At 48.1% G+C, this 21,840-nt stretch overlaps 1 protein-coding gene across 1 annotated transcript in view; it reads right to left on the minus strand.

Moving 5' to 3' along the window:
• The window catches only part of CDH23 (cadherin related 23), a 182,495-nt gene that overhangs the window by 136,461 nt on the left and 24,194 nt on the right, over positions 1–21,840 (minus strand). Inside the window, exon 4 of the mRNA XM_038140800.1 lies at positions 1,912–2,054. Within this exon, the coding sequence (XP_037996728.1) occupies positions 1,912–2,054 (143 nt within the window). The remainder of the gene's footprint in view (positions 1–1,911; positions 2,055–21,840) is intronic.

The following is a 21,840-nucleotide window of genomic DNA, read 5'->3' on the forward strand; positions in this document are numbered from 1 at the left end:
TGCACCAGGGGCGAAGTTCATCTCGGAGAAGGGATTGGGGAACAGCTCCCCACGGTGTGTACCCACTCCTGCTCCCACATTTCCATCCAGACAGCTGGGAAGTACAACCAGGGAAAGCCCCTTCTAACTCCTGCCTCGGGGCAGTGCTGGCAGGCAGAAGGAGGAGCTGAAATCCATCCACAGGGAGAGGAGATACTCTGCTCCCTGTGCCATCCCACCCTGCTGCACCCCTGCCTTTCAGCCCTCTTCTCCCCCTCCTCATCCACCAGGGACAACGCAATAGGGAAGAAAGGAAAAGCAGGAGATAAGAAACAACCTGTTGAGCATTTAAATTTTAAAAACTCAATAAAATAATCAGAGGAAGCTTCCACATACCAACTGCTGTCTCTAAAATTATTTTAACACAATTCTTTAGCCTCAGGGCCTGCCGTTTTTCTAGAAATCCGTTTTCCTTCTAATCTTCATTGGAGTACAAAAAAAATCTTTTAAAATTCATTTTGCCTCTGTACATTTGCTCTTTCCTCTTTTTCTCTAGTTCATCCTTTCCTGCATCATTTACCTTGCTATGACTCCTTCCCCCTTCTTTCTGCTCCACAGTACAAGAATTGATCTCTTCCTTTTCCCTTCCCACCACTTCTCCTGAGTGGCTTTCTCCCCCCTGCCTTTTTGAACACATGCATCCAGGCCAGTGCTCTCTGCTCCCAGCTTTTTGCCCACCTCCATCCCTTCCCTCTGACTGCTTCCTCCACCATGAATTGCCACTTACAGCTCTCTCACGTCCTTTACACCTTCCCCACATCCATTCTGCCTTCACTGTCTCCCAGGTACTTTGAGCCCCTGGGATCAGCTGAGCCCATCCACGCACCCAAGCTCTGCCCAGCTCCTTCCTTCCCCACCCTCCACACCACAAGACACCTAAAATCTATTGATCACCCTCCTGGGCTTCAGGCTGGCATGGGAAGTATGGGGGGGCAGGAGGCGTTTGGATGAGGGAAGATTTATGACTCACGCCAGCAGCTGTTGGCACGGGGAGGCGGAGGGGAGAGGGGTGAAGAAAAGCACTTTATTTTCCCAAAGTCTCGCTCCTAACACTGTGAAATTGGGTTTGGCCTTCCCCCCAGCCCCAGCCTGAGAGCATCCAGCACCCTGCTCCTCTGCATGCCAATGCCTGGCTGGCTCTGACTGGGAATGCTGGAGGTGTGTTAATGGGTTTGATCTTCCCAAGCTGCTGCTGGCCAAGGCAGCACTAAACACAGGCAGCACAAGCACAGGGGAAATTAAGCACGTTGCCCAAATCACATCGTATTTTCCCAGTCTTCCTGCTATCGCTTCCTCCTTGCTCCCGGAATGCAGAAAGGGCCAAGGTTTTAGCAAAGCAGGCACCTGGATGGGATTCCAGCCTCACACACCAAAGCTGCCATTGAAAATAGGGGTGGTGAAATAGCTTCGAGGCAAGAATCTTGCCAAATTTAGCATCCAGCAGCCTGAATCCACAAGAGGATGAAAAGTCTTGATGAGATTGAATAAGCAGGGATACCTCACATCTCTTGACACGCTGTTCTAAATAGTAGAGGATTTAATTGGCAAAGAGATTTAAAGAGGAAGCCTGCACATTTCCCTGACTGTGTGAGCAGCCTGGCTCCTTGGTAAGTCACCTCCACTTATTAATTCCTTAACTTCCAGACCCACAGGTGTTATTCTGGCACCCAGGAAAACCAACAAGTCAGATGAAACCAGAGCAGGCTGCTCATTGCCCATGTCCCCACTCACCCGGAGACAGTGACAGGGTGTCCAGGGAATGTGCACACACCAGATTCCCACCTCCACCAGGGAGCAACACCCATCCCAGCTCTCACAGAGGATGGAGAGCCACCACTTATCTGAGCAGAGGTGGTTTTCCCCCAGCTTTACCTCTCTGTCCAGGGGCTGCCTGAGCCACACCACTCCGGTGACGCTCTCCACGGCAAAGAAGCGACTGGCCTCCTCCCCGACCACCCCGAAGACCAGAGGGTCATTGTCCAGGTCCCGGGCCAGCAGCTGTGTCACTGAGGAACCTGGGAGACACAGAGAGGAAAGAAATCCTGAGCAAAACGAGGCAGAGAAGAAGAAATGCTGAAAACACGCAGCTTGCCCGAGAGCAGAGGTCTGTGGCAGACCTGGGATCACACCCACGGTGCTCCAGTGCCTCAAGGGGAGCCAGGCTGAGCACGGTCTGACTGCTCTGTCTGCAAAGATGGGCTGAACCACAGATCCTCTCCTTCCTTGCCTTTAGAAGAGAAAGCCAGCCTGGTTCAGCCCTGGCTCTAGAGACAGAGGAGCCCGCACCTCCCCTGGGCGTGCGCTGAGCAGCCTCCCTCACACTCCTCCTGCCAAGAGGCACCCCCAGCAGGTACAGCACCAAGAGCAGGGGACAGCCACCACCCCTGCAGCCCCATCTCAGTCCCACAAGAACCTCCTTGGATCATTCTGGGCCGCTCCATGAGAGCTCTGTGCACTCTCCCAGCCTGCCACGGCTGCCTGCCCGTTGTCCCACCCAGCTGCTCTCCGTGCCTTGCCCAGCAGGATGGGGAGAAAACAGGAGGAAAAAGGCTGCTGGATGGACATGAGGATGGGACATTCCCCAGGCTGCCTGGCCTTGAGGATTGGGGGATGAGGATGAGATTTCTCCTTGGCCACGTGGATTTGAGGATGGGGGGCACAGTCTGTGTGAGTCACCATGCCCCCAGATCTCCTGGCCAAGGAGAGGAGATGCCCAAATTTCATCCCCCTGGGAAGGTGAGGGAAGCTCCAGCAGAGCAGAGGGCAAAAGCAGCAGCACAGCTTGGAGAGCAGAGCGAGCTGGGCAACTCCCAATCGATTGGTGAGCCATCAATCACGGCCGAAATAATGGAAAAAGCCAATATGAGATTCCATTAATAAAGAATTAAATGATAGGAACATAATTAATGCCAGTCAACACGATTTTATGGAAAATAGAGCTTGTCAAACAAACCTGATTTTATTCTTTGATGAGAGTACAACTTTGGCAGATAAAGAAGAAATAATAGATTTCTGTAAGGCATTTGCCTTCGCCCTGAGTGACTTTGTGATTAAAAATTTAGTGCCCTAGGACATTGGTGAAGAACATTTTGAGTGAGGACCCAGGTGGCCTGGCGGGTCCCAAGGCCACCAACCTCAGTGGGGACATAACAGTGGGATGTAAAATTGCTGTTGGTACAAGCTCAGGTGACAGCATCGCCCATAACAGGGAAGACCCAGCAGCCAGGTGAAGCCCTTGGAAATTTGAACTCTTTTGGTAAAAATTTATGTTTTGAACCTGCTCCAAGCATGCAAGGAGCCATTCCACACCCTGCCTGCAGAGCCACAGGGCTCCTGGGGAAGTCAGGAGTGGCTTTTAGGCTAAAAAGCTGCCTCTGCCAAGGCTGCCGAGCTACAAGCTGCTTGCCTGGCTGCCTCACCTTCAGGACTGGATGCAAGAACAAGCCACAAAATTTCAAGAGCTAGCAGAAATGCTTTTCCTTTTTTTTTTTTTTTTAAAGGCTTTAAAAGCTTGAACTGCCTCATCTATGACTAAGAAGAGTGAGATGACTCAGGCCATCTTGAGCTCATCCACAGAGAGGACAAAATGTGATACTGAGCAATGAGCAAGAAAGCACAGCGGGACTCAGTGCCCAAACCCAGACAAATTCCTGTTTGGAGGAGGAATAGCAGTTGTTTTAAAAGGAGCAGCTAGAATGAACCACTGGGAAAAAAAAAAACATTCCTTCCACCAACAGGTGCAAGTGAGTAATGGGTCACAACCAAAGGCATTTTGGATAAAGACAGAAACAAGAGGCTTTATCCCAGCCTGTGATCAGAGTGTTCATCTGCCACGTTCTCACCTCTCCAGTGCAGCCAACCCCACGGATACCAAGCCCCTACACTTCCTCAGACCTTGTAGCCCTGATATAACACAAGGCAGCAGCTTGATTTTATGCTGGAGGATGTTCAAAGCCATCCTTAGCAAAGGTTTCTTTGCCTCAAGAGAAAAAGAAGACAGGCCCCATGGCTGGGAAAGCCACTAACCAGGACAAGATAAATCCAGGATGATGTCTCTTTATTCTGCCCAGTTTTATTTAAATAGGAGAACAGGCTTCCACCCTTTATATCCCATTCAAAAACCCCACATCAACAGCTCCAGAACAGCAAATCCTTCAAACTCCAAAAGGAGTTTGGAAGGAGAAGGGTCTTAAAATTCCTGCTGAATAGGAAAACCATGTGCCACCCAGTTTTAATCATATTCGTGGTCTGTGTGTTGCAAACCCAGTTGTAGCAATAAATAAATAACTAAATCAACAAGCAATTAACATTTAACTCTTCTCTCTCTGCACTGCAACTACCACCAGCTGTCAGGGAATTGAGTTCCTAAATTCAGGACAACCTGGAGAAGGTGGCAGGGCATTCCTGGGCAGAGCACATCATCACAGCTCCATGTCTTGTTCCTGTCAGTTTTTTGAGTAGAACCCATGGAAAACAGCACTCTGAGCTCGACCACCCTCCTCTCCAAAAGGAGCAAAACTGACAGATTCCTCAACTTTTCTGTGCTTTGATTTGTTAGAAACAAGAAACTTCATTAGAGCTTGGACAGGGACAGCTCAGAAAGGGTGTGAGCAGAGAAAAATCTCATCTTAAACAAACCCTCCCAACTGAGGCACCAAAACCTAAAAACCACCAAAACCTCTTTCCCCCTTTCCCTTATCTCCCAGCCAGGCAGAAATCACCATCCTACTTTTAGAGAACTTTGCTCAGGAACAAAAAAAAAAAAAAAAAAAAAGGTATTACACATGTATAAAATACAAAAATAACAAATAAATAGAAGATAAGAAGAAACACAGGCCTGAAATGAGAAATGAGACTTCACAATTGCTTTGCTCCAAGTTTTGCCCCTAAGTTTAGGAGTGTGGTATTAAAGCTTCACCACTTTCACCACTGTGACAAAAGTTTGTTCAGGTTACCTTCCATTGATTTCTTCAGCACCGATTTATTGTATTTATTGTATTTATTGATTTTCTCCTATTTTTCCCCCATCATCAGGAAGCCTGGACGGGGCATGCAGAGCCAGAGCTGCAGCACATCTGTCAGAAGCCCCTCTCAGGGCTCTCCCAAAGAAAAACACCTTCCATCTCTGCCCAGGGTCGTGCTGGAGATGCTGCTCAAGCCTCCTCCAGCCCCAGCGCCAACCTGGCCCCAGCAAGGGCTGAGGGAACAGGGACAAATTATCTTCCTGCAGTACAAAGTTATAGGCTCCATTTGTTTCCTCTCAGGAATCAGACAGGGCAGTTAAGTGTCTTGATTCCACCAGATAATCAGAATTTATCTTGTCTCCCTTTGCCTCCTTTCTCTCAATCACAGCTACTTCTCCCTCTTTCTCACACATACACAGATTTTCTTCTTTCTCCAAGTGTTGAACTTTGATTGACCTCAGGAGCCTTTTTTTTTTTTTTCCTTTTTGCTGTTGTTTTCTTCCTGATCAGATTTTATTATACTTTCTTTTAGGTTTGGCTGTTTTAGGGGGGCACTTTTTGCATCCCATTGAGGAACCCTGGTCTCAGTGCCTTGCTTGCAGCTGTAAACATCTGCATTTTTCTTGCCCTTCCACTTTGCCAAGGAGGAAAGTGGGAAAAGGGGCTGCACCCCACCGATTCATCTCCACTGGTTCTGCTTTCAGGAGGAGGATGAAAAGGGAGAAAAAACAAACTCAATCTCTGGAAGGATCCTAGAGCTCCTGGAAGGTTTTGGAAAATGCAGAGCCCCAGGGTCAGGGAAAGAGCCAGATGCTGACCCAGGCCAGCAGGAATGGACTGGGATGGGATGGAGGGCACAGAAGGGGCAGGTTTCTAATTAATTGCCTAATAAGCTTCTCTTTTAAGAGGTCTGATTCATACCCATGTGGAGTTAATAGGAATTTCTGCTTTGGCTTGTGGGCTCAAGACTTGAAGCATCAGCTCTGCTTTAATATGAAAAGCATTTTAATCCTGATTTTAACATTTAATCCTGATTTTAACAACCAGTTTCTCCTCAGCTCACTGTCCTCACCCCTCCTGAGCTCTGGGTCTTGTGTGGGCATAGTCACCACATTTTGGCTTCTCCACCAAGGCCACAAGCTGGCACGAGGAACCAACCCCATAGCCATTCTTTAACTCCTTAAACCAGCAGAAAATCAGTTAAAAATCATTTTAGTACCCCCACTTTACGTAAAGGCCACCACCACGCTTTACTTCCAAAAGTAAAACCTCCACCACATTTCTGTGGCATTCACATTCTCTGAAAAAATTCCTTCACCCAGCTTCTCCTGGGAAGCTGAAAGGCAGCGAGAGAAGCCTCAGAGAAAAGGAAAACAATTCTTACTTCATTTGCTTCTCCTGTGTTGTGCTGGTGTGGAATGAGGTTGGAGATTGTTTACCCAAAGGTGATTGCCTGATAGGACTCTGGTGTGAGTTGTTTTGACTCTTTGGCCAGTTGGGGCCAAGCTGTGCTGGGACTCTGGAAGGAGTCACCAGTTTTCATAATTATCTTTTTAGCATTCAGTAAGTATCCTTTCTGTATTCTTTAGTTTAGTATAGTATTCTTTACTATAATATAGTATAATAAAGTAATAAATTAGCCTTCTGAGAACATGGAATCTGATTCATCATTCCTGCCTTGCAAATACAATATATTTCCTTGGCTCCCTTTCTTCCCTGTGAGGGAGACGGGGCAACCCAGCCCCATTCCATTCCCCCAGCAGCCCTGCCTTCCTGCCCCGCTCACCCCAGCACAGCCTCTCCACTTAGCCCAGTTCATCACAGCAGACTGGCCCCTCACACCAGGGATTTGATGGATTTGGTCTTGAAATTCCAGCCCTGTCCTTCTCATTTGTCACCTGCTCCCTTTTCTTTGCCTCTAATTCATTCTCTCTTTCACCTCTCAGAAAATAAAAAAAAAAAAAAAAAAGGAGAAGTAGAAAGCTCTTCTGGAGATGCTTTCCCCAAGATTTCGAAAAGATGAAATGCCAAGATTTCTGTGCTGCTCAGCAATCTCTGAGCAATGAGGGTGAAGGAAAAGGATGGTGACTCCCTGGCCAAGGAAGCAAAGTAAAATCTAGTTTCAGGCAGGAGGTCACAGGAAGTGGGAGCTGCTCCCGTGTTTGGAATGAGGCTTCCTCAGTTTCCTGCAGGGGACAAACCCAGAGCTGGGGACAGAGTGTGCACAGAAAACCCCTGATGTGGATGGGACAATGCCAGTGTGGGAGTGCAACCAAAGCACAGGAGGGCTCAGGACATCTCTTGCAGGCTCCAGGGTGTGACAGACGAGTAATGCCATGGTTGACTCTCCCAATTAAAAGGCAAATATCGTGTCTATCTGTTAAGAGAAGTTTTATAGGTTTATAGTTCTGTTTTACCCCCCTTGTGCTGTTATCAGGGGGTGGCCTGGGTTTGGGACATTTGGGAGGGTGGGATTGTTACCATGGCAACACCTAGCCTCCAGTCAAGATTTAAGGAAGTAAAACTCCATCACTGGACTGAACTTTGGGAGGGGCTGAAGGGTTAAAAGGCGAAACCTCCATTGTGTGGATGAGCACATGGTGGGGAAAAAAATCTTTTGCTCCTGGCATCATAACATCTTCTCTATTCAGTCTGCTGTTGTATTTTTGATAAAGTTTTAATAAACCTTTTTAATTTTTTTGAAGCGAGGATCATTCCACACCAGGGTCTCTCCATCTCCACTCCTGCATTCCCTGGGTGAACCAGAACAGCAAATCTCCTGCCACACAACCATGCTTGAGCCTGAGCCCCTGCCAATATCACCCAGCTATGCTCAGGGGCACCTAAAGGCACATCCCAGCTCCACGGGTGAGCCACTCATCTCCTGATCCCGAGTGTGACAGATGAGTGATGCAAGGGTTGACTCTCCCAATTAAAAGGCAAATATCATGTATATCTGTTAAGTTTTATAGACTTTCAGTTATGTTTTACCCCCCTTTTGCTGTTATCAGGGGGTGGCCTGGGTTTGGGACATTTGGGAGGACATTTGGTTTGTCACTATGGCAGCACCTGATCTCCAGTCAAGATTTAAGGAAGTAAAACTCCATCACTGGAGAGGGAAGGAGTCCACAGACAGAACTTTGGGAGGCTGAAGGGTTAAAAGGTGAAACCTCCATTGCGTGGGTGAGCACATGGTGGGAAAAATCCTCTGCTCCTGGTGCTGTAATATTTTCTCTATTCAGTCTTCTGTTGTATTTTTTTTGATAAGGTTTAATAAACGTTTTGAATTTTTTGGAAGCGAGGATCGTTCCTCACCAGGGTCTCTCCACCTCCATTCCTGCATTCCCTGGATGATCCAGACCAGCAAATCTCCTGCCACACAACCATGCTGAGCTTGAACCCTTGGGAGCTACACTCAGGGGCACCTAAAGGCGCATCCCAGCTCCTCGGGCGAGCCACTCATCCCCTCATCCCAAGCCTGTCTCCCAAAGGCAGTGTCTGGCAGCTCATTCCATGAGCACAACCTCAACAGATCCTCCCTGACCTCCTTCTCAGAATGGGCTCGACCACTTGAGCCAAAACTTTCCAGAAGGACTTGGCCAGGGAAGTTTCCACTCCTAAAATTCAACCCAGCTCAGTGTTACACGTTCCTCTTTCCAGCGCTGATGGGGAGCACCAGCTCCTCCACCAAGGCTGCCTCCACTCCAACTCCTGCACTGCAGAGCTAGCCAAAAGAGCAGGGAGACACCAGCACCTCTTAAAAAAAGGCTCTCACAATAAATAAACGAGAAAAGAGCAATTTCTGCCATCAGAAAAAGAGGGTTTTTCTCACCAATGGTGTGAGGAAAAAGCCTTGGACCAGCTGGTCCAGGAACCACGAGCTGCTGTCATGCATGGGAGGGAAAGGAGCCAAACACAGAGGTGACAGGAAAGAGGGAAAACAAATCTGTGCAGTCAAAACCATTTCTGGGGGAGTTTGTCAAGCTGGGAAGCGAAAAGCACAGCAGAAGAGTTTCTCCTGTTCCTCAGATGCTCCGAGACAGAGCCTGTAATTTCTCTGCTGCGTTTGGTTATTTAAGCGGGGAGTCAGTGTGGAGGCAGAATCCGTAAGCAGAGCTGACAGCCAGTGGGTAAACCTCAGAGAGAGGCACTGCCTGCCCCACCCCCAGCTCTCAGAGGTGTGCAAAGGGTGTTAAAGCTGTTTAAAAGGGCTTTTAAAGCTGTTTAAGACAGAGAGAGCAGCAGTAAAGAAGAGCTGAGCATTCCCATTCACAGAGGGCTCCTCCGGTTTGCTCAGAACTGATCACTTTGGTTAACTCTACAACACAAATGAGGAGAGGAAAAACACGGAAATATCAATGGCACATTGAAATCTCTTCACATTATCATTAAAATCAACAGAACTCCTGAGGCTCTCCTGGCAGATGCTGTGCAAGCAGCCCCTGGCTGCTGGCATCCTCCCCATTAAAGTCAACATCTACAGCCACACGGTTAAGACAGAGTAAGTGCCCTCCATCAGCCTTTAGCAGGCCTTAAAGCAGCACAGCTATCACACAAGCTCTCCAAACCCACTTTTTAAACACATGGCTCCGAGCTGGTGCTGCGTCTCTGCAGGGCATGGAAAAGCTGAGGGAGATGGGGCTGTTCAGCCTGGAGAAGAGAAGCTTCAGGAAGACTTTAGAGTTCCTTCCAGGGCCTGAAGAGGCTCCAAGAGAGCTGGAGAGGGACTTTGGACAAGGGCATGGAGGTACAGGACAGGGGGAAGTAGCTTCCCACTGACAGAGGGTGATTTAGATGGGATACTGGGAATAAATCCTTCCCTGTAGGGGTGGGCAGGCCCTGGCCCAGAGCAGCTGTGGCTGCCCCTGGATCCCTGGAAGTGTCCAAGGCCAGGTTGGATGGGGCTTGGAGCAAACTGGAATAGTGGAAGGTGTCCCTGCCCATTTCAGGAGGTGGAACCAGGTGATCTTTAAGGTCTCTTCCAACCCAAACCATTCCAGGATTCCAGGGATGGAGGTGACATCCCTGGAGTGACATCCTTTGCTCACTCACTGGCACCTCCTTGGGCTGGAGGCAGGGGTTTACAAACCAAAACTCTCCAGCCAGGCTGGGGTGTTGCTGCCAAAATCACTGATGCACCTTGGCATTGCTGCGGTACCTCCTGGAAAAACCTGCCTGGAAGAAAGGGAATCAAAAAATGCTCATCCCTGGGCGACCCCCTGACCAGCAGCACCCCGGGTGCTTTCTCCCTGCCTGCTCCAGCTGGGATCCAGCAATTCCTGCCTTCCCCTCACTACAAACCCCACAGGCCTTCCCTGTGTGATGGATGGGCAATGCCATGGTTGACTCTCACAATTAAAAGGCAAATATGGTGTGTATATCTGTTAGGAGAAGTTTTATAGTTTATAGTTCTGTTTTACCCCCCTTGTGCTGTTATCAGGGGGTGGCCTGGGTTTGGGACATTTGGGAGGACATTTGGTTTGTTATTATGGCAACATCTGACCTCCAATCAAGATTTAAGGAAGTAAAACTCCATCATTGGACAGAACTTTGGGAGGGGCTAAAGGATTAAAAGGTGAAACCTCCATTGTGTGGGTGAGCTCATGGTGGGGAAAAAAAAAATCCTCTGCTCCTGGTGCTGTAACATTTTCTCTATTCAGTCTTCTGTTGTGATTTTGATAAGGTTTTAATAAACCTTTGAAATTTTTTTGGAAGTGAGGATCATTTCTCACACTGCCAAAATCTCTGATGCACCTTAGTATTGCTGCAGCACCTCCAAACCTGCCTGGAAGAAAGGGAATCAAAAAATGCTCATCCCTGGGTGACCCCCTGACCAGCAGCACCCCGGGTGCTTTCTCCCTGCCTGCTCCAGCTGGGATCCAGCAATTCCTGCCTTCCCTTCCCTACAAACCCCTGGGACCATGGAGAACATGGAGAATTTTTGAAAACTGAAAGGGCTTTTGTCTCCTTTTGTTGGGGAAGGAATGGGCTGCTCCAGCATGAAAGAGGGAAGTAAATAAAATCAAATCAAACACCAAAACACCCAGGAGATAAGAAAAGAAGCATGTGTAAAAGGAGGGGTTTGGGTCTGTTAAGATATTTCTGGTGAAAAAAGGGTTCCAGCACTTAAAAAAAAAAACCTTAAAAATAATTTCCTCTCCAAACTGCCTGGGTGCCTCATAATTACCAAGAATGATCACAGACCCATTCATTTGATCCTAAAATTAATACATCATGTTGGGAACGATATAGCATTAATTTATCACAAGATTTATGAAACTTGTACTTTTTTTCCTAATGAGTTTTATGCAAATTCTGCTCCATCCATTGTTTGCACCCTTTTCTTTAAAAAAAAAAAAAAAAAGTTCCCTCACAGAAGCTGCTCTGTCAGAAAGTCTCATTCACTTTTATTGATATCTGTCCTTCTCTCCTCATCCCCACAACAGGAGGGGGAAGGAGAGGAGCTGGCTCCAGCCTGGATGGGATCCTGTTGCCACCAGGTGAACCAACCATTCAAGGCACTAATTTTAAAGGAAATTAACTGGCGGTTCACTCACACCTTTGTCTGTGAAGGGTCAGAGAACAAGAAGAGCAGCGGGGAACTGGGAAATTAAAGTATTTACACTTCTTGGAGTAGAATGTTCGTGTTTGGTAAACTCGGAGAATAAATACAAAAGGTGGGAGGGAGGGAAGAATTAGCACTGAGCAAAGGGGGAAATCCCACGAAATTAATTTAATTTTTTTATGGCAGAGCTGTAAATGCACGAGGTGTCCCATCAACTCAGGAAAGCACTCGGTCTAGCACCTTAGAAATCCTGAATTTTCCTGAAGACAGGGCAACCATTAGGAGCACAGGTCCAAAAGAGGCAGGACCACTTCCAATTCAAGCAGGAAAATGTATTTCATTCCCTAGCACTGCCAACTGGAAATGAGACTGAGATCTCCAGCAGTACCCACACCCCTCCCAGCAGGCTGGGGAAAGGGAATCCTGGAAAAACCCCAAACATCAGGGGCAGCCTCACTCCTCAGATCTGCCTTCATGTGACTCCTAACAACTCTTTGTGAGTCACCTGGAGGGGTGGGAGGAGGCAGGATGAACTGGAAGGGCAAAGGAAAACATAAATCTGGGGTTTAGCAGAAACATCCCAGCATTGCCTGGGGGCTGTTAAAACTGGCCTGGAAAAGCTGATAGCAAATCAACCCTGGCATAGCCCCAGCAGCACTGGCTGCATGAGACCCAAACCCCAATTTTGGCACCTCTGAAGGCAAAATCCATCCCCTCTGCGTGGCCAAGGACTTCCATGAGCACTGCTCCACATCCAAACAAGCCAAACACTCGGTACACCCTCCCCACTGACTCCTCCAGGAAAGCCTGGCTAATGCAGCCTTGATTAACACATCTGACACAAAGTTGAAACCCTAAATCCATACAATATCCTCTTCTAATTAACTTTTGAAATCATGAACAGCCCAGAAAGAACAAGGAGTGTTTCCTGTGCTCTTTCCTGCCTTCTTCCCAACTCTCTCCAAAAATGTTCATTTTTAGAACTAACTTAGACCAAAGGAAACCCTGTCACAGGTCTCAGCTTGGGAAAACAGGAGCACACACCCACTGCCACCTCCCCCTCAGCGCGGAAAGCAGGAGGGAGACCAGAAGATGCAGCCGTTGAGCTCAGTGCTTCTCTTTGGCCTTATCTCACTTTCTAGAAAAAACACCAGGGCAAACAGGAGAAGAGCAGAACCCCAGAAATCGATTTAATGAGGTGCTTTGCTACTTGGTGTAAATAAATGATTTATGAGTAAGGCGACACGTGCGGTGTTTTGCATTTTAGCCAGGCGAGGTAACGTAGCTTCGTGTTAATTAGAAAAGAGAAGCTGTTCTGCAATTAATATGAGGTGGGAGATAAAGTTCATTAGGTTGCAATGCCCACGGAGTAGGTCTCCCAGGACTGCTGGACACCTCTGTGGTGTCAGACACCCCCAGAACTGTAAGGCAGGCACATTAGCAATGCTTATGGAGAATTCACAGGATGCTGTGGGTTCCTAGGGACTTCTAAAGGCCTTCCAATGCAAACCTCCTGCCAAGGGACATCTTCAACCAGACCAGGTTCCCAGGGACTTCTAAAGGTCTTCTAATCCAAACCTCCTGCCAAGGGACGTCTTCAACCAGACCAGGTTCCTCAGAGCCTCGTCCAACCTGACCTGGGGATAAAGCACTAAAACAAGATGCCCTACCACACTCACTGTCAAAAAAACCTTGCTTACACTTAATCTAAATCAACTCTCTTCCAGCTTAAAGCCATTACCCCTTTTCCCACTGCAACAGGCCCTGCTGAAAGCCCCTCTGCTGAACTGCTTCCTCCACTAGCAGCCCTGTCGAGCTGAGGAGCTGATCAATATGAATGGGGGAGAGAGGGGGAAAAAAAGCCAACAACAAAACAAACCCGTCAGCAAATTACACTCGTGCGAGTGAAGGGGATTCATTCACGTCTCGTTTGAAATCTCATCTGCGCCTCACAAAAGCTGAACCATCCCCGAGGCTCTCAGTCTCACAGGGAGTACAAACCCTGCTCGTGCTACAGCTTTTGCCCAGCTGCTCTGCTCTCTGAATGGCTCAGGGGAACAAAAATACAGCCATCCTCAGCCCAAATAGCACAGGGTGTTTTGCTCCGAAGGGGACTGGGTACGAGCACCCAGGTCCCCAAGGCAGAGGAAACGGTGCCAGCGGTCAGGTTTTGTCTGCAGATCTCAGATCCATGAGTGAGCCGGCCTTGGGCTGTCGCCGTAACTCTCTGAGGTTTCAAAACATGCGCTGGGTGATGAATTCTGCCTCGTTATAATGGAGATGCAGCGAAATCCCTTCCTGATTTATCTCTCACGAGTTGAGTTAGTGCCTCCTGATCTCCAAGATATGGCTGCAGTAAAAGCAGGACTTGAGCAAAGGGCAGGAATCAGAAACCCAAGGCAGCCGGTTTCGGAAAGGTTACATTTCCTGCTCCTCTTCCTCCTTGCATCATAGAGTAGTGGCAGGATTTGAGTTCCAAGGGACCTTACAGAGCACTTTGTTCCAGCCTCCCTGACACGGGCCGGGACATCTTCCACTATCCCAAATTTCTCCAAGCCCTGTCCAGCCTGGCCTGGGACACTGCCAGAGATGGGGCAGCCACAACGAAAGCAACAAAACCTTTGAGAGAACCAAGAGAAACAGCCAGGGCCTCGGAAGTCTCTCCTCAAAGGTGACAAACAAACACATGCAGCCCATCAACCCAACTCCTCCAGGCACAACCCAGCTCCTCGGGGCTGGCGACAGCTCCAGTGGAGAATTTCCTGCCGTGCCTCCCTCTTTGTCCCTCTGAACTGCCAAAGAGGAGGTGGGGGGACACTTGGCAGGTGGTGCCTGGGTGTGTGAGGCAGGAGCTTATCTGCAGCCCCGCCAGGGCACGCAGTAAATTGCTTGTTGATAAATGAGGCTATTTAGGAGCCGGTGGTTATTAATGACGCCGACGTGCAGAGACGTTTAAGAGCGGCCCCACGTCCCACTGTCCCCTCCCTGTGAGTAATGGGGCACCTCAGCTACAGGGCTTCACAACCAGCTTGGCCTGCTCAACAACAGGAACAAAACAAGGCCCAGGGAAATGGATGGAGAGCGCTGCACTGATGACTCCAGTGTGCCGATAAAGCCGAGCTCCTCCGGGAGAAGTCGGGCAAAGCTCCAGTCTTTGGATGGAATTAAACCTAACCCAGCGAGCAAGGCTCTCCCACTCATCCCTGTGAGCTCCCAGCAGCCACATACAGCTCCCAGTGCATGGTCCTGGGCAGCAAACCCACCCCAGAACCAGGGAAAAGCCAAACCGCAGCAGCCTGAGCTGCGAGCAGCAGCGGCCCAGCTGTACTTGCAACACGTGGCACACGCTGGAGCACAGCAAGGCTGATCTCTGCTGAAGCCCGGGAGGCTTTCACAGGGCCATTGCCTCACTTTGGACGTCACAGATGTCTAAACATGGCCAAGAGGACAATGAGTGAGAAATAAAGAGGCTGTTTATTGCAAGAGGAAACCTTGGAACAGAGCTCCACAGTGGCTGGTGGGAGAGCGAGGCAGAGCGTGCGAGCACACAGCTGTAAACTTGTTCCTGAGTTAATATACCCATGAGTGTTTTTCTTCTCCTATGAAAGCACACTCTTCTGCAAACAAACATCTGGAGAGCTCTGTTACAGCTGGACCATTATCCCCAGTGGCTGGAGCATTCAATTAATTTAGCCTTTCTCATTTGCGAGTTGTCTGCAAATAGACTCGGGTTTGCAGGGATCTATTTGTTATTTGAATATATCCAGTGAATGGTTTATTAAAAACATATTTCAGGCGCAGGATTTCTCACTAATTGCTCCTACAACTGTCGCTCTGAGTGTTGGCAACTGGCAGCTCACCCCACAAAAATGGTCACTGTGGTCAGGTGGGAATGCCTTTGCATTTTGATGGAATGTAATCTACCTCTGGAAAGAGCTTTCCGAGGGGTTGTGGAGGCACCTGCACAAAAACACATCCTCACACAAACACACAGCATCCAGCCTGCCGCAGCTTCCCAAAAAAGCACACAACAGCTGGTCCAGTGCTGGAACAGAGATGGACAAAGACTTGTTTCTTCGTGTAGAATAGTTGAATCTTTATTGTACACAGTTTATTTTTATATGGTATTAGAAGGTACTGCGTTTGAATTTAATAGGTCAGCAAATTATTGAAACTCAGTTTATTGGTTGGCAATGGTTAATGTACATGCTTATTAAATTTTTTTCTTTCTAGATATGTTTACTGGTTTTTTTCCACCATTTCTCACGGGATAGACTTTTTATTTATGTAGGTGCAAACTGTTTCCTCACAAGAATAAATTGTTATGCCAACTGATTTCTTTTCTTATTCTTCTGCTCTCATAGGAACTTCTTAGGCTAGTTGCTAGCTTAGCTGAAATAGCAAGGTCTGATTTTATAAAGCTTTTCTAAGGTTTTACTTATATGTAACAGTCCAGAAATTGTCACAAAGAGAACAAGAGCAGGGTTGGACACCAGAATTTACTGACTTCAGGCAGAACACCCCCAAAAGCATCTCTCTCAGTCACTTCCACAGCACCTTGCGAGAATGCACGGGGTCCTGGTTCAGGATGCTCCCTGGCCAGGTGCCCCCTTTGTCTCAGAGCTCTAGGAACTGCTTGTGCAGAGTTTGACCACAGCAGCAAGAGAGAGCAGGGTGAGAGGGAGGCAGTGAAGGGTTATTTCCGAGACTGATGCAATCCCTTGGGCGTGCAACGAGCCCAGATTCCTCCTGGACAGGGCACTACAAATTGTAGGCTATGCAGTACCCGTGACATGTCTGAAATCACAAATCCTCCTACAGGAGCAGCTCTCGCCTTCTACCAGACAGGACAAGGGGAAATGGCTTTAAACTGCCAGAGGGCAGGGCTAGATGGAATATGATGAAATTCTAGATTAAATTCTTCCCTGTGAGGGTGGGGAAGCCCTGGCACAGTTGCTCAGAGAAGCTGTGGCTGCCCCTGGATCCCTGGAGGTGTCCAAGGCCAGGTTGGACAGGGCTTGGAGCAGCCTGGGGTAGTGGATTCCTGGTTGGAATGAGATGTCCTGACCCAAACCATTGCAGGATTCTATGACTCCCCTGGCCAAGGTGACCTGTGGGAGCCTGGCTGCTCTTTCTGCAGGCTGGGTCAGAGCTGCAAGGGGTGGCTGAGCCTGCACACCCTTCCTCAGCCAGTGCCCACATCAGCCAGTGCTCAAAAAAAACCTCCCTCAGTCACATGTAAAACCAAATCACATTTAAAAATCCAAACTGAACACAAAACTCCACGCTAAATCCCAGCTGCTGGCTTGTTTGAAAGCAAAAAGAAAGCAATCACTGAGGTTTCACAGACTGTTCTAAAAGTGGAAATTTATGAAGAGAAAAGTGATCCAATAAGTCCCAGTTTTAGGCTTTTTTCTTTCAATTGCTCTGAGCGAAGACTTTCAGAGCGTCTCTTCCCCCTGAAGGCCTGATTGAGGGAGAAATGGGTATTGACCACCAAATTCAGCATCTCCAGCATCTCCCTGCTACATGTACACATCAGAGACCAAACAGATGTCACACACATCCATTTTTTTCCAGCCCCTTTGGAGCAGCAGCTCCAACTCCTGTGCAAACCCAGTCTCTTCTAGAGCTGAACCTTTCCTGTGCTATTGAACCATTCCTTGGATGAAGACAATCCACCCTACTCTTTCCACCCTAAAATGATTTCCAGACTGAATCCACGTCAGCCACTTGGCCCCCTGGCTCCACAGAAGGACCTTCTGGATCTCCCCAGATGAGTCTTGGTGCTTCACAGCTGAGACATGAGAGATCCCACAGCCCTGGGGACACTGTCCCAGAAGCTGCCAATCCCCATGGGATCAGACACGGCTAAAAACCTCAGAGAAAACCCCCAAAATTAATTCAGTCCACCAATCCAACCACACAGGCACCTCCATGCAGTGCTGCTTTGTGAGCTGCCATCGGCAAGAAATGCACCTCTTTTTTCCTTCCCATTAAAAAAGAGCCCTTCTTCTTCTTTTTTGGTTGTCCTTTGTGCTAGCCCTTGTCCTTGGCAGGATGCAGATACCCTGGCCTAGTAATTCCCATAATTTCCTCAAATTTGGGCTGAGATTGTATCTGTGGTTATTAAAGAGTGATAATAAACCTTATCAATCAAGAGTGAATGCAAAAGGAATAAGGGAAGGATTTTCCTAGGAGTGAAAGTGCAAGAAATTCATAACCAACTTAATACCTGTACCAATAAGAGATACTCATGAAGAATCTACTTTAAAACCAGTTTGACTCTTTCCACAAGAAAAAAAAGAGGAGAAAAGAGAGACCCTGGGGGTCCCTCCATCTCCTCACCCCAGGTATTTCTCATGCAAGACCCCTGCTTCTCTTTCAACTCCACCTCTTGCCTGAGACATAATCCCAGGCTCCTCAGGTTTTGGGATGCCTGTGTGTGCCCCCAGATGAGTTTGTTGTCCCGTCTGTCCCTGGTGTCCCCCCACAGGCATGGCCACAGGCTCCCAGATGACTGATGAGCCTGCAGGCTGTTTTTGAGCAGCTCACGTGCCAGGCAGGATGACAGACCTTGGGAACCTGGGCATTCACCTGGAGATTTACAGCCCAACCTGTCACGCCTGGGGAAGCTTTTCCCCCCAGGAACTCTGCCTGAAGGTCGCTTTTCCCTGGGCAGTGAGCTCCAAGAACCTTTCTGAGCCACCTTGGCCCCCAACAAAGTGAAAGCAGGGGATGGGGGTGGCCACCAGATAATGTGATCAGCCTCAGGGCACAAATTTATCCCGCATATTTTATGTATGTATATATATGTATATATATGTATATATAAAGATGTATAAAGATATACATATAAATTTATGGTCATATTATAATATATATATTTATTTTATATAATAATCTATATTTCTATCTATATATAATATATACTATATATTAATATATTATATATTTATATATTTATAGATATATATTTATATTGATATATTTATTGTAAAATATTGAATTGTATAATATTATATTATTATATATAGTAAGAATATATTATATAATTATAGAATAATTATAATTATGTACTATAGAATATAGATAATTATATATTATAGGATAATTATAATTATATATTATTATATATCTGTTATATATATATAATGTATAATAAATGTTTCTTATGAATAATTATTAATCTTTATATATTCTCCTCTCCCCACTGAGGCTGATGACAGACACAGGAGGAGCTGCTGAAGAACAACAAGTCCAGACATTTAAGGGTGCAGTGAGTCTTGGAGCAGGCACAGGGAAAACACCTTCCAGGAGCTGCTGTGGGCTGGATGGCAATTCCAGGCCAACAGCTAAAGAAAAAAAAAATCAAATAAACCTGCCCAAAGCAGGATTAGCTGGGTAACAAAACTGGAGGCACAGCCCACCATGGACGTGGATGAGAGCCAGGACCACAGGCAGCTCCCACTTGAACCCCATGGGATGCCCCAAAAGGATGCTCTGGGATCAGCTGCTTTCCAGGAGAGGCTCTTCTCTGCCAAGCTCTTTCTCAAGGCCCCAGGCACCCCAAAGAGGAGGGTGTTTGTTAGGGAAGATCCCCTGGACGAGGCAAGAGCTCTTCTGTCCTCCTGCAAGGCGTCGGGACGGGCTGGTGGCGCGCGTGCCGCGCGCAGAACAGATCAATTCTGACAGGGAAGGCTCCTGAGGTTTACAGTCAGGGCAACACGAATGAAAGCAGTGAATCATTTATTCAGTCAATTCTAGCCATCCCTAACAACAAGCTGTCTGACAGCAGCCCACAGATTTCTCTAGTGTATTCTCATTTAAGGCAATAATCCCTGTGGATAATTCTGAGACTCCGGCTTGTTTAGAAAGCGCAGACTATAAAGATGTTTCAGAGATGTTTCACATGTTCACTGTGCCCTTTCTCCCCTTGTCTGAGCCATCAGACCAAGTTTACAAGCCGAACAGGGATAATTCCATGTCAGGAATTTGCTTTCTCTTGGCACTCTTGGCAACATCCACGGGATGCTCCTGCCTGTGACCTGGGCAGGAAGACGACCTGCACAGCATCAAAGATACCTGCACACAAAAATTCTCTCCCCACAAACATTTGCAGCACTTGTCCAGCCTGTCCCAGGATCAGAGACAAGAGAAAGACCCCCTAGAAGGAGTCACAAGACTATGGATGGTGACAGACTCACTGCTTCACTGTTTGGTGCCTTCCAAGCTGATTTGAAAGGGGATAGAAGGGAACAGGGATAATAAAACACACAATAAAGGCCTCTGAAATTGAAGTTTCAAGAGCAAACACTCCACTCCAACTTCCCCTTCAAGACAACAGGCATTCTTTTCTCTCCCAAAGACTTCCCTTGCACATCCTTCCAAGCTCTTTTTCCTTCCCCTCGCTGGAGCAGCCAACACCTGCTGCACAGTGCATCTCCCCATCCAGCTCCTTCCCTGCCTTCCCAAAGCATTCCCATGCTCCGAGGCAGGCAGCAGAGGACCACACACACATTCCCACGTCCCTGCAGACAGAAGCCACCCAGGTGACAAACACATGTTGGGCCAGGAAGAAAGGGGGAGCAGAGAGGAGGCAGATTTGCAGGCTCTGATCCCAGGCGCCTGACCCCCTCCTCTCCCTCGTTATGGATGAGGTAAATTAGCTGTGACACTCATTAGCTGCAGCTCCTAATTAGTGAAAATTAATATTGGTTTTGATAGAAGTGTTGGCTGAAGCTCTCCCAGGCAAAGGCATTATTGACCTTGTTATCCTGTTCAATAGCAAGTTACATCACAGAAACTGCTTTTCCTGGAGTCGACAGATTGCAGCTGCCTCCCACCCTCCACAGCTCCCTTTCCCTTCCCTACCAGCACCAAGGGACACATCCAGCCCCTGCCAGAGCACCCTCAGCCCCATGGGCACCCGCACCCATGCCTGGCAGCATCCCAAGCCTCCCCATCCCTGTCTGCTCCCCAAATTCCCAAGCCCCATCTGACTGATGGTCCCAAGTTCTCCATGTCCCATTCCAACACCCACGGTCCCAACACACTCCAGACCCAGCAGAGGAATTGCTCCCCACCACCTCCACTCGCAGAAGAAATAAAGGGGAAGAGCTGCAGGGCAATGGCAGTGACCATTTAATAAGGAAAGGAATAGGAGCAGCATTCCTTGGCCTCTGGGATTCCCCACCCTTGGAGCCTGGGAATCCCACGGCAGCAAAGTAACAGACACCAGTAAATAAAAGGAAAATATTTGCTACCAGAGTTATGCATAAAAACCCCAGCACAGTGCATTATTCACACATTAATAACAATAAAGATGTCAGGCTGCCAGATAAGAAGTTAATCTCCTTCAGAGCACAATTAAGGATGCCATTATCCAACCACCTGGGGCCACTTGCACACGGCAGTGGGTTTCATGGAAAACAGGGATGAGCCCCCGCCTGGCAAAGCAGCTGCCCTGTCACCCCCTTCAGCCAGGGCACCCCAAACAGTGACCGTGCACCTTGTTCAAAAGAGGCTGCGTGCAGATCCATGACAGGAAAGCTTCTTTCAAAGAGCATTCTCCACTCCTGGGAGCAGCATCCCAGTGAAAGCCGTCCCTCTGCCTGCCTGGGCAGCAGCGCTGGGTGCAGGATACACCAAGAGCAAACCCAGGCCTCCTACAGCATTTGCTGGTCCTGGGGTGAACTTCTACTTCTGGGGGCTGCAGGGGGGATTACCACCCCTGGAAAACAGATTCCAGCTGATTTTACAGTGGAATTGTGCTTACACCAAGCACAGCAATTTTGGCTTTTGAGATGCAAAATAAAAATTAAAAAAATACACCCCCAACTTGCAACTTGGAATGCAAAAATCAAGCTCCTGGTTTAAAATCCATGGAGGCCTCCCCTCTCTCCTAGGAGACACCTTTCCCACCTATATCTGCCAGAAACTGCTTGTAGAGCATCCCAGCCCCAGTGAAACTCATTCTCCTGCCACTGTTCTGTGAACTTCCAGGATGCTGCCAATTTTCATGGCTCCACGAGATCACCCTGTTGCAGTGTGATGAAACCAGCTTGGAATTTTTTTTTCCCCCCACAGAGAGTCTCAATTTCTCACTCTTTTGGGGGAAAGCACGTGGGCTACGACTTCTGGCTGATGCTCTCTGCAAGCCCCCACTCCTCACTCTGCACCTGACGGGAGCACAGACAATTTTTCCAAGGCAAAGAACAACTTGCAGATCCTGGGAGATGTTGTTTGTTTGTTTTTTTTTCCCCTCACCTT

Source organism: Motacilla alba, chromosome 6 (assembly GCF_015832195.1).
Source record: "Motacilla alba alba isolate MOTALB_02 chromosome 6, Motacilla_alba_V1.0_pri, whole genome shotgun sequence".
Classification (NCBI taxonomy): Eukaryota; Metazoa; Chordata; class Aves; order Passeriformes; family Motacillidae; genus Motacilla; species Motacilla alba.